Source organism: Chlorella variabilis (genome assembly GCF_000147415.1).
Source record: "Chlorella variabilis unplaced genomic scaffold CHLNCscaffold_37, whole genome shotgun sequence".
Lineage (NCBI taxonomy): Eukaryota > Viridiplantae > Chlorophyta > Trebouxiophyceae > Chlorellales > Chlorellaceae > Chlorella > Chlorella variabilis.
The window spans coordinates 1-12118 of NW_005435051.1; the positions used below are offsets into that span (position 1 = coordinate 1).

A 12118-nucleotide genomic window follows, 5' to 3' on the forward strand; every position below is an offset into this window, starting at 1 on the left:
CCCCACCACCCCCACCTCCACCTCACACACTCACTGGCCCCTTGCGCGATGGCACGCCGGCATGTTGGCATGGGAACGCCAAGCCCGGCACGGTAGCGGCGGCTGACTGAGTAATGGCACAGCCGACCGCCGCGGCAGGCCACTTTGCACTCCTGCCTGCAATGCATGCACCCTTACATGTGCAGCTGGGGGGAGGGTGGTCGGAGCCATGGAGAGGTTGCTCCATGGTCCACCCCCTCTCTTGATGCCCCTTGATCACGTGTGCCCCCTGCCCAAGGTCTGCTCACGCGGCCTATCATAGCGGGGTGGCTGTAACACCTGGGCATGCCAACAGGGTGTGCTCAAAAGTGGGATGGCAGCTACATTTTGTGATCAATGCCTCTTTGCCCAATGGTGCAGGACCTGGGATAATATTGTACAGCACACTCATTTCTGGGCTTTCTGGGTTTTCTGGGCTTCTGCCATACACATTGCATGGAGGAGGGGGAGAGGCTGGGTTTGTGGGTCTTCAGGGACAAGTTTGTGACTGGCTTCTTGAGATACATTTCTTTTCTCAAGGCGAGAGGCAGAGGTGGAGATTACTTGAGCAAAAACTGCCACACAGCACTCAGGCATCTCCATTTCTTGAGGGCATCATCTCCAGTGCCTTACACAGCTTTGGAGAATCAGCAATTCAAGGAGCAGCTGGACATGTTGAACACCCTGAAGTGGCAGCTCAGAAAAATAAGCCATCATGTGCCATTTGATTACAAAGCTTTGATGGATGGTGCTCAGTGGAAGGATGCACCAGAAATTATTGCTTTCATTGAGCAGCAGAAGGAGCAGGCATGCACAACATTCAAGGTGAGCTGGCACTGGGCCCTGCTTGGGTGTCGCTGCGCAGGCAGTCGCTGCCGCCAGTGCGCTCGAGGTGCTCTTGATGTGTGTGGCAGGGCAGCTTGGCAGCATTGGAGTGTTGCAAAGTGTTGCAATGCATAGCAGCTGTCACTGTGCAGGGCCCTGGCCCTGGCCCAGCCCTGTGCAGGGCCCTGTGAAAAACCCTGTGAAAAACCCAGTGCACAGGCCTGGGTTGCGCGCTGCGCAGTTGTTGCGACTCGAGCTCCGCATTGATTGCCCTTGCCTTGCAGGCCCTTCCTGGCATTGTGGGGGCCTCCCCAGCCACTGGCATTCCTTCTGGCATGCAACTTCACTTCCCAGAGCTTGGTTTGCTGGAGAGCCACCCAGACCACCCCGCCGTCGTGTCGGCGGCGAAAGCCTGGGGCAAGGCAGTCATGCTTTGTTGCTGGATGGGGCACCTGACTCCCCGGAGGCCAGAATGGTTTGCAAATCTGTGCCACCCAGACCACTGGCCAGCCAGCTGCCCAATTGGTGGCTGCAAGGTGGTGGGCTGCCGCGGCAACGGCTTTCGGCGCTCGGCGGATGGGCGCGAGTACATCCTGTTGGTCCCCCACCACAAGACCTCTGACAACAGCAGTGTGAGGGACAGAGCCCCCATCACATATCCAATGCCACCCAGCATGTTCATCTGGTGTAAAGGTAAAGGTAAAGGTGGGGAAGAGCCTCCACAAGCTTCACTTCCCGGTTTTAACGTCTAGCTTTAGACCATTATTTGATCTGCCCGACGCGCCAAGTGCAGTACCCCCCACTAGTAGTGAATGGGTCCCGGGGAGGCCTGTGCCGAAGCCTTGGCGATTCTATTAGGCGTTCCCGAAGGAATTGGCTTGGATTGGCGCTGAGCCGGTCAGCTATGCCGCGTTTGTCCTCACAAAGTTTCGACATGGGAGGAATCGAACCTGTGCCCTCTCGGAGGGTTTAGACACTAGCTCCAGCGCCTTCAAAGAAGGCCTTTCTTAGCCGCGGCCTGTGGTGTGATGTCTGGTTCAGATGGTGCTGGCCCCTCTTGGCGGCGCAGGTGCGCGCGCCCGCGTGGCGCCAGCGCGGCGCCGAGCGGCGCGAGTGCATCCTTCTCACCAGCTGCTGCTGTGTTTTGCAGGGCACCACCACAGCTTTTTGCACATTCCACCAGGCTGTGCCCCTGCAATCCAGCTCTGTCACCACAATGTTCAAGGTGGGTGTCGCTGCCGGGGGCCGCCTCGCTGGCGCCTCGCTGGCGCGACGCGGAGGGATTTATTGGTGCTGTCAATCCCAGCTGGCCATCCCCAGCTCACTGCTGGTCATCCTGGCTGTTTGATGTGCAGGAGTGGGTGAGGTTGTGCCCCAAATTCAGCAGGCACATTTTCATCACTGATCGGATGCGGCGCGGCGGCGTCGGGCCCGACCACGAGCCCGCGGCTTGGTCTATGGGCAACAGCCTGTACCAGTGGATGAAAACTTACTATCCCACATTCAAGCTAGAGCAGATGAGGCAATCTCAGGTGCAGATGGAGCACTATAGGCAGAGAGCACTCCAGCAGCAAGGGCAAGCGTCGGCGGACCCGTTGGCGTTGTTGACGGGCGCGCCGGCGCCTGCCCTTGCACCACTGCCACCTCCACAACCTGAGCCAGCAGAGCTTGGCCAGCAGCTGCATCTTCTGCAGCAGCAACAAGCTCAGATGATGCAGCAGTTGGGCCAGCTGGCAGCAGGTGGTCTCCACCCGGCGGCGGCGCCCGCCCCTCTCGCTCTCGTGAAAGAGGAGCCAGAGTGGCCAGAGGTGTCTGGTGATGACTGGGACCTTGTCATTGATTTGTGTAGCTCAGAATCTGGCTATGAATCTGCAGAAAGCATGGATTCATAGTTATTTTGTGCTGGTTCACACTTATCAGTTTTTTGCTGGCGGGCGGGAGCTCGCTGGCCGCCCGCTCCCTCCCCCACTGTTCATACCTGCATTTCATTCTTTGGGCATTGGTGCTGCTGATTCTGCAGATGCTGCTGTGTGATAGCTGGCAGCATGGCAAAGACAAGAGGGAAGAGTGCAAAGACAGTTGGGCACCGGGTGGCGCTGTCGTGCCTCGGGCGCACGGCGTCGGCGGCGCTGACGTGGCGCTGACGTGGCGCTGCGCGGCGCAGCTGTGTTTTGCAGGGCCCAGAGGTGGAGGCATGCAGCCCAAGTGCCAGGGTCACTAAGATGAGGGAGCTGTCAAGATTGAGATGATGGAAGAGGTGGGTGTGGTGCGCCTGCTCCGTGCGCGGTACATGTGCGGTACGCCTGCACCGCCTGGGCGGTGCGCACGTGCCGCCTGCCCTGCTGGGCCATGCTGAGCCCCCCTGTGTGTGTTCCCAGCCCCATCCTGGCCCTCTGCCACCATGTGCATGTAGGGAGCTGGCTGGGCACCCGCTGTTCGGTAGTGCGGTGGCTTGGCGGGGAGTGCGTACCGCACGCGTGCGCTGGAGCGCGACGGCTGACATGCTGGACTGGCCCCTCGCATGCCCCTTGTGGACAGCAAGCATTGAGAGTTGTGGTTCTAGCCCTGTAGCATTGATTTCATCAACTGCACTTGTGGAACTAGCTTCGGTTGACGGTGTGCGCGGGTGGGACGGTGGATATCTGGCAGTAGCGTTCCCACGCGAGAGCGCGTGAGTGGCTCGCATTAGCGCATTTGTAGTAGTTGAGGTGTCCAGGCCTTGGGAGCACGTTTCCTGGCCCCCCACATTGAGTTCCACCTCCACTTGTCACTTTGTGTCTGGCACCTATCGGCGTCGGTGTGGGCGTGTGTGGCGGCGGTGTGTCGGAGGTCGGGCGGCGGTCGGCGAGATGGCGCTTTGTGTGTTCTGGGCCCCTGTGGTACCAATGGATGTGCTGGGCCCCTGTTGTGTATTGTCAGAGTTGGATGGCTGTGATTTCAGAGGTGTTTGGTAGAGGTGTGTTGTGTAGAGGTGTGGTGCGTCGTCGGGCGTCGGTGGATTGACGAGGGAGTGCGTTCTGATTGGGTGTGGAGGTGTGGTTGTGTTGTCTGATGTGGAGACTGTCGGTCTGGAGGTCAATTTGGGAGCAGTGCTGGGAGGGATGGGAGGGAGTGGTAGAGGTGTTTCTGGCTGGGGAGAGGAGGGGGCAGGGCTGCCTGGAAGCTAGACGCTAGCTGGGAGGAGGGTTGGCCTACCCAACACCCAAGAAGCAGCAACAGCCTTCCCCACAAGTCCCCCCTGCCAAAATCAGCCATCACCATGTTGCATCTCCAGCTCAGGACTGCTTTGCACACTCAAGGCTGAGCAATTTACAAGCAACCGGCTCAAATCACGCTGGCAAACTTGGCCGTATGCAACATTGGTATGGCTCCGCATCGATACCAAGCCAATTAGGCTTGACCCGATGGAGCTGAATGGAGTAATCAGATGGCAGCAGGACGGCTGTTTGGCACCGCAAATGGGCCCGTAGCATTCACTTGCTCTTTATGGGTGTAACAGACAGACAGACAGACAGACTGCCAATTACAACGCGGTGCACGTTGCACACGGTCGATGACAGATGCCCCCTGATCACGTGTGCCACCTGTTCAAGGTCTGCTCACGCGGCCGATCATAGCGGGGTGACTGTAACACAGACAACCGGCAGACCAACCTGCTCTATGACCCTCAATAGAAAAGGGGCTCATCTACAAATCAGGGCAGGTAGGGCTCCTCCTCCTCCTCTTCCTTGTCCGCCGCAGCTGTCTGGCCCTCCCCAGCTATGCCGAGCAACACGCCCAACGCCTCCCGTCGTATGCTTTCCAGCCGCTCGAGCACGTCGCTGTTGGGCACTTGGCCGTCGCTGCCGCTGGCCGCCTGCCCCAGCATCTCCGCCTGCAAAGCACTGAGGCTCTGCATGAAGCGCCCCGGCCGCACCCAGTCTTGCGGCGCCTCAGCCTGCGCCCGCAACCGCTCGCGAGTGGTGGCGTCAGGGCCCGGCTGCCCCGCCCCAGGCAGCCGCTCCACGTCCTCAGACAGCGCCTGCAGCAGCAGCCCCTCCCTGCAACACGGTAGGGAGCAGAAGATAATGGCAGCAATTACGTTGCGCAGCGCTGCTCCAGCTCAACGGACAATAACATTGCAGTCTCAACCCCTCCAACAGCCAGCAACACAGTGGCCTGCCCTGCCACCCCACTCACCGCTCCTGCGGCCCCGGCAGCGCCATGAGCCGCTGCAGGAAGGCGGCACAGCTCTTGGGCACCGCCCCTAGCTGCTGGAAGGGCTGGCGAAAGGAGGCTGCCACCTCCACATCATCGCCGCCGCTGCCCTCTCCACCCATGAACGCCGCCTCCAGCAACATCTGCTGCAGCTCCTCCCGGGCCAGCACCAGCCGCGCCAGCAGGCGCCTACTCAGGGCACGCATGGACGCAGTGTGAGTGCGTGAGTGTGCCAGCAACTGAGGGCCAGGGAGGGGGTGGGTTCACAGGCAGCTGGTGCCCTGCGGAGCGTGGGCTGCTGCTCCTGCTCCCCGCCCATCTCCTCCGAGTTTGTTTCGACCGCGGCCCCTCCACCTGCTGCCAGCCCTCCCGCCCCCGCCAACAGCTACCCCCCCACCTGTCCGGCACCTCCATCATCAGCTCCATGTCGCGAATGACCTGGGAGGCGGCGCGCTCCAGGTCGGCAGCCAGGCAGTACAGCAAGGAGACGGGCACGGCGCCGCTACCTTCCGGCTGCTGCTCTGCACTGCGGCTGCTGCTGGCGCTGCTGGCGCGGTCCAGCCCCTCGCTGCCAGCTTGGCTGCTGCTGACTGCTGCGCTAGCAAGGCTGCCGCGTATGCCGCCAGCCTCGCCCTCGCCGCCAGCGAGCGCCTCTGCCAGCGCCTGCTCGCTGGGCAGTGCATACTTCCTCAGCAGCTCCATGCGTGCCTTGCTGTCGGCAGCCGCCATGGCAGCATCCAGCAGCTGCATCTCGGGAGGCAGGCGGGCGCCCAGCCGCCGCAGCACCTCCTGCCGCACCAGCAGCAGCACCTCTGCGGGAGTCCGGGGGAGCAGAGAGGCTCAGGGTGGGGCAGGCCTCCATCCAGGCACCCCACGGCGCAGCGCAGCTGCCTGCGCACCTGTGCTTCAGCCTCACCAGCAGCGGGCTTCCCTCCACTGCCCAGCAGCCCGCTCAGGCACCCGGCCACCTGCCTTTCGTCTTTTCACAGCACCCCCACTGGCCCTCCTCCTTCGCCCCGCCAAGCCCCACCTGCCACGTCGGCGGCCCCTTTGTCGCTGGCCCCCCGAATGTACCCATCCAGGGTGGCAAGAAAGGTAGCGTCCAGCTCCTCCATGCGGCGCCCCACCGCCGCGCCCACCACGTCCGCCAGGCTGCTCTCCGGCGCCTCGCTCTCTGCGGTGCGGTGGACAAGAGGCGGGCCATGATAGAGACGGGGGCTGCGGATCGCTGCCCATCAGCTGGCTGGCGCTTTGCTGGCAGCGCCGTCCTCAGCGGACGGCCACAGCGGGCGCAGCACAGCAAGAGCGTGCCGCGACGCCTGGCGCCGCACACCGCCTGCCGTAAACTGGCGCACTCCCTGCATGCACACCCCAGCCGCCTGCTGCCCCCCCACCCCGCCTGCCAGGCCCCGCCCCCCACCTGTGACGCGCGACACGGCGGCGTTGATGAACGCCTCTCGCGACACCCTGCGGTCGGCACAGGCGAGGGGCGGGTGTGGTGGGGGGCGCAGCCAGCGGCCGCTGGATACAGGACCGCCACCGCAGGGAGGCATGCCAGGCGCCGCGGCTCACTCACTCTGCCATCAGCTCCTCCACAACACGCGCGCTCGCCTCCACCTGCTCCATCACTGCGGGCGGGAGGGGGCGGGGCAGGGCGGAAGGGGTAAACCGTGAGAGTGAAAAGGGAAGGGGAAAGCACAGGCGGAGAGGGACAGGAAGAGGCAGGGCGAGCAGCTGCAGCGGCGGCAGCCAGGCCTGCAGAGCGGCGGCGGCAAAGCGGAGGCGGAGGGGGAGCGGCACCTTTGGCGTTCACTCTGTCGCGGTCGGGATCCGTGGCGGCGCGTTCCACCATGCGTCGGGGGCATCTGTGGATGGGGTGGCGACGGAGTGGAGCTCTTTGCTGGGGCGCCACTGCACGGATGCCATGCCCGCTCACGAGTGCCCTCATGGCTGCCTGCTGAAAATCGTGGAAGTCCGTTGCAATGTGGAATGCATGCAGACGGATGCAATTGAGCGATTTATGAGGGCAGCCAGCGAGGAACACAGCATACGCAGCACCCCCGGAGTGAGCCTGTTGAATGCCCCTGCGCAATACAAGCGTGTTGCAGAGCATGCAGAGCAGAACACCCACGTCACCGTGCCGGCGCCATGTGGTCCATGCGCCAACTTTGACGCCACTTCTGCTCTCCTGAGGCTCCTTTCGCAAAAGGGACCGCCGCACATGGCGACCGAAGCACGTCGCGGCGGCTCCCAGCCGTCCGAGGGCGCCGCACGACGGCCGCATCGGCGCCGCCTGCCGCCACTTGACTGCGGCGCGACAAACCCTCGGACCTCCCCCGTGCTGCAGCTGCAGCAGCTGTTTGACCAGCTGTGCCAGGCGGTGCCAGAGGGCCGCCCGCCAGGAGCCCGCCGCCCCGGAGTGCAGCACAGCCGCTGGGAGCATCAGTACAGCGAGGGGCAGCTGGCGGAGGTGGCCCCGCTGGCGGCCGCCGTGCGGCAGCTGTGCAGCGCGCACGAGGCCTGCGCAGAGGCGCTGGTGGGGGCAGCGGTGGGGCTGGCTGGCGCACGCCTGCAGCACACGCTGGTGAGTGAGGTGGCGCGCAGCCCAACCGCATGCGCAGCCGACCTGCGGGTTCTTCGCTGCTCTCTTGCATTCTTTAGGGGAGCTTGGGAGAGCGCCAGCGCAGCGCCCTTGCCTTGCCCAGGCAGCACACCAAGGCACCCTCCACCGCCCCGCGGGACCTGCAGGCGGCCCTGGAAGCGGCGGGGGAGGGCCTGCTGGCCGACTTCCTGCGGGCCTCTGTGTACAGCGCCAAGCTCACCCAGCAGCCCCGCACAGCCCCCGGCAGCGCCAGCCCGCAAGCAGGCCCAGAGGGGGCAGCAGGCGTGGCCATGACCGCGGCGCGAGCCCTGCGCGGCACGCATGCCCCGCCGGTGCAGCCGGGCAGCACGGCGCAGCACGAGGCGTGGCGGGAGGCGGCGTATGCGGCAGCGCTTCGGGAGGACGACGCTTCCGCCATTGTTGTGCCGCAGGTGTTCCGCACCAAGCTGTACTGGGGGCGGGGAGGCCGCAGGGGGCAGCAATCAGGCTGGCGCCCCGGCCTGCTGGCCGGCGCCGGCGTGCCGGCGGCGGCACTGTCCGACTCCTCAGCGCGAGAGCTGGCGCTGGCGGCGGCAGAAGCGCCGCCGGGCGCCGACCCCTCTCGCAGCGCCAGCCACAGCCCCGGCGGCAGGCCACAGCGGCCGTCGTTGCAGCACCGTGCGCTGCAGCACGCGCTGGCAGGGCCGCACTTCCAGCGCCAGCTGGCCGCGGCGCGCGCCTCGCAGCAGCACCACAGCGAGGAGGGCGGCGGCGAGGCGCTGGCATCGGAGCAGAGCCGCTACGCGGAGCTGCTGCTGGAGATGGGGCTGCTGGGCGGCTGCGGCGCGAGCAGCGGCGGCGATGCCGGGAGTGGGACGCAGGGAGGGCAGCAGGGCGATGGGGCTGCGTGCGACGGCGGAGGAGTTGAGGCACAGGCGCCACCTGCTGCCGGTGCGGCTGCCCGCTGCCCCGACGAAGTGGACGCTCTGGACGGCACTGGAGGGAGGACGGAGCAGAATGATGAAGCCGCTAGCAGCAGCAGCAGCCCAGGTGCAGCTGTATGCGCACTCCCAGCGGCGGCGGCTGCGGCAGCGGCAAAGGCGGCGCTGGTGCGGCGCCCTTGGGATGAGCTTGAGTCCATTGTCTTGCTGTCATCAGCTCGAGCATGACTTGGTTGGCTGCGTGACGGGTGATGTATTGATCCTGTCATGATAGCGCATATGCGAGGCTCTGGAGGATGTGAGCCTTGAGGGGGCTGATCGGTCATCCACAGCGGGCGCAGCACGCACAGTCAAATTTTTACCGCGTCCATTTGGGGCGCCAGCATCCCCACTCTGCATGCCATCGCAATTACCGATTGCCTGAGGCTCCCCTGTCTCCCCCCCGTGCTCGATCACTCAGCATGGAGGGGCATGCCCCCCTCCCCTCCCCCGCCTCCCCTGCACCGCAAGGCGACGTCCCTGTCTGCCTTCACAATGAGCCCGCGGTGCTCCGGGACCTGAACGGCAGGTGCGCGGCTGCAGGGCCGTGAGTTTCAAGCAAGTGGGGTCCACTCCCACATGGCAGGACCCACTTCGGCGGGAAGGCCCTGCGAAGCCCCTCACGCCCCGCCTGGGCCTTCCACTGGTCCCTGCCGCAGAAAGGCGTTCGTGTGCCGCGAGTGGGGCAGCAACAGGCACTGCAACCTGTGCGTCCCCGCCGACGTCGCGCTGGTGCGGCTGGGCCCGCTGCCGCCGCTCGCCACTGGGCCGTGCACCGCGGAGCAGCCGGACCCGCAGCAGCAGCAGCAGCGCCATGCGGCAGGCAGCCCAGGGGAGGAGCAGATGGACGAGCAGCCCAGCAGCCCGCCATCCAGCTCCGACGGTGGGTGCCGCCTGCAAGGGAGCGGCCTGACGCGGCAAGACACCGGCTTCCGCCGCCGCCCCGTTGTATCACCTGCGCTTCAGTGCCCTGCCCTCACGCTGGCATGTATGTGCCCATGTGCGGGATCGCTATTGAGCGGACCCCCCATCCCCCACCCCCACCCACCCAATTACCCCTGCAGGCGCCCAGCTGGCGGTGGGCCAGACGCCCGCCCAGCACATCGCGACGCCCTTGTTCCCGGGTGCGCCCATCCTGCCAGCACCTGCGCCTGCGGTGGCAGCATGCCTTGGTGGCGTGAACCGCCAATGCAAAGGCGGCAGCTTACCCCCCCCCCTCCACCCGCCCAATGGCCCGCCCACCGAGGCACACTCAGTCACCACCACGCCACACCTAACCCGCATACGTGCACACACCCCACCCCACCCCTGCAGCCGCACCCTCCAAGTCGAGCTCCCAGGAGAGCCGGCCACAGGCAGCGGCAGCGCAGCGCAGCCTGGTGCCTGTCTTCAACGCCTTCCGCCCCGCCGCCATCAGGTGCGGGGCCAGGCGCCAGGCGCCGCTTGGCTGCCCCGCGGCCTGCCCCCCTCCTTGGCACCACCCAGGCCGCTTGCCGGCCAGCTGGCGCGCGAGGTCTGAGTGCTGAGGTGGAGTGTCTTACCCCCCCCACACACGTGCCGCTGCAGGGCGGCGCAGCTGGGCGGGCGGTTTGTGACGCTGAGGCCGGACGCGCGGGCGGTGGCGGCCATGCAGCAGCGAGCCTCGGGTGAGGAGCCAGGCGCCGTCCGGGCGCTGCCGCCGCCGCCGCCGCCTTGCCCTGCTGTGTGGCGTGGCGGGCGTGGCCGTCACACAGCAGCCCCGTGCTGCTGGGCTGCCAAGCCGCATGCTGCCTGAGGGTATGTTGGAGGGGAGACAGCGATGCAGTGCACCCCGTGCATGCCTCACTCCTCCCCCTTCCACCACTGCCCTTGCCCGCCCCCTGCAGTCTCTCCATCCGCCTCGGGGTCTGGCGGGGCCAAGCCTGCCACCCACAAGCGCGCCCGCGTGCCCTCGCCCGAGCACCAGCGCCGCCAGCTGCCTCCGCACCTGCGGCACCCGCTGCAGGAGCTGACCTTATCTGTGGACGGCACCCCGGTGGCCCTCGCTTCCTCCTCCACGCCCCAGCCAGCCACAGCAGCGCCGCACGCCGGCTGGCCAGCACGCGCGGCCGCGGCAACGGCGGCGGCCTCGCCTGCGACCGCGCCGGGTGCCGCCAGCTGGCTGCGCAACGCCGCCAAGCCGCCCAAGTGAGCGAGCGCCGTGCGTGATAGCGACGCGCAAGTCTGCATCATGCGCCTCCGACGGCGCTTGGATGTGCAGGTGCCGCAGCTGATAGGTGCCGAAGTTGATACCCAGAGAACCGCTTTTCAATAGATGGACACACTCCTAATCAATGGATGGGGCCTCTAGATGACCTCGTGACCCCCGTGCATGCCCCCTGTGCGATCCGGAGCTGGGGAGACGCCGCCGCAGCGGCGCCCGCGTTGCTTTCTGACCCGCTGCTTTCTGACCCACTGCCGACGCCCTCTTGGCCCCTCGTTGCTGGCTGGCGCCAGTGCCAGGCCCGCACGTTTTTGACCTCCCTCCCCAAACGCACAGTCCCTTCCCCTACGTGCCACCTCGGTATTTTTTAGACTTAACGACTGAGCCGCCCTGTTTTCCAGCCTGAGCACCCCCCCCCCCCCCCACTCATGCCACATTCATGTCATACTGTCTGCATGCCGCGCGCCCCCCGGCCGCCACCCCACCTCTCATGACCCAGCCATACCACCAGACCACACTGCTTTGCACCCGACCTTTTGTTTGAGAACAGCGCCCCACCGCCTCCCCTTCCAATCTCCTTAGCTCGGTTGTTTCATTTGCAGCGCTCGCGGCTGCCCCTCTGTACCCCTTAGTATCTGTCCCCAATGGATTCGCGTGATTGATTGTGACCTGCCTGCTTGGTTGCTCCTGTTACATTGCCACCGTGCCGCCGCAAGGCAGCGGGAGCATGGGAGGGCAGCGACAGCAACATGACCGGCGCCCAGGCAGCACAGGCGAGGGGAAGGGTCATATGTTACAATGTAGAGCAACTGCTGCAGCATGCAGCCACGCACGCCAGGTGCCCGGCAGCCGCCGCATCTGTGCCGTGCTGGGCTCTGCCAGCGGCCTCGGAACCACGGGCGTGACACAATCGGCCCGCCGCCCAGGCCCGCCCTGCCCTGCATCACCGGCCCAGAGCGTCCAGCCGCTCCAGCTCGGCCTTGACCCAGCCGGGGGTGTTGCGCCCCTCCACCCACAGCGCGGGGGCTGTGCCGCGGGCAGGCAGGGCGCAGGAAGCAGGGCCGGCGGGGGTGTGAGCAGGCGGGCCGGATGCGGGAGGGCGCGTGCGGCAGCGCAGGCGCGGCGGGCGGGCGGCAGCGCAGGCGCAGGCAGGCAGGCGGGGTCCGGCACGCCACCCAGGGGGTCCCCGCTGCCCAGCGCTCCACACAGGGCTCCACACAGGGCGGGGGAAGGCACCGTCGCTGCCGCCTCACCGTCGCTGCCGCCGACCTTCTTCTTGAAGTCTGGCGCCTTGGGGTTGCGCTTGCCCACCCGGTTGTCCCACCACTCTGCGGC

General features: G+C 65.9%; 2 protein-coding genes across 2 annotated transcripts in view; both read right to left on the reverse strand.

Annotated features, from left to right (window-relative positions):
• Positions 1–4537: 4537 nt before the first annotated feature.
• Positions 4538–6892, reverse strand: CHLNCDRAFT_55451 (hypothetical protein; the record flags this gene model as incomplete). The annotated part of the gene is made up of 7 exons (XM_005842943.1): positions 4538–4883; positions 5023–5229; positions 5438–5852; positions 6071–6214; positions 6461–6507; positions 6617–6668; positions 6841–6892. The coding sequence occupies 7 exons, from the start codon at positions 6890–6892 to the stop codon at positions 4538–4540; spliced, it is 1263 nt and encodes a 420-aa protein (XP_005843005.1).
• A 4834-nt stretch (positions 6893–11726) lies between these two features.
• The window catches only part of CHLNCDRAFT_55453 (hypothetical protein), a gene marked incomplete at both ends in the record, with an annotated part of 1854 nt that continues 1462 nt past the window's right edge, over positions 11727–12118 (reverse strand). The window contains 2 exons of the mRNA XM_005842944.1: positions 11727–11809; positions 12037–12109. Coding sequence (XP_005843006.1) covers positions 11727–11809; positions 12037–12109 — 156 coding nt within the window. The remainder of the gene's footprint in view (positions 11810–12036; positions 12110–12118) is intronic.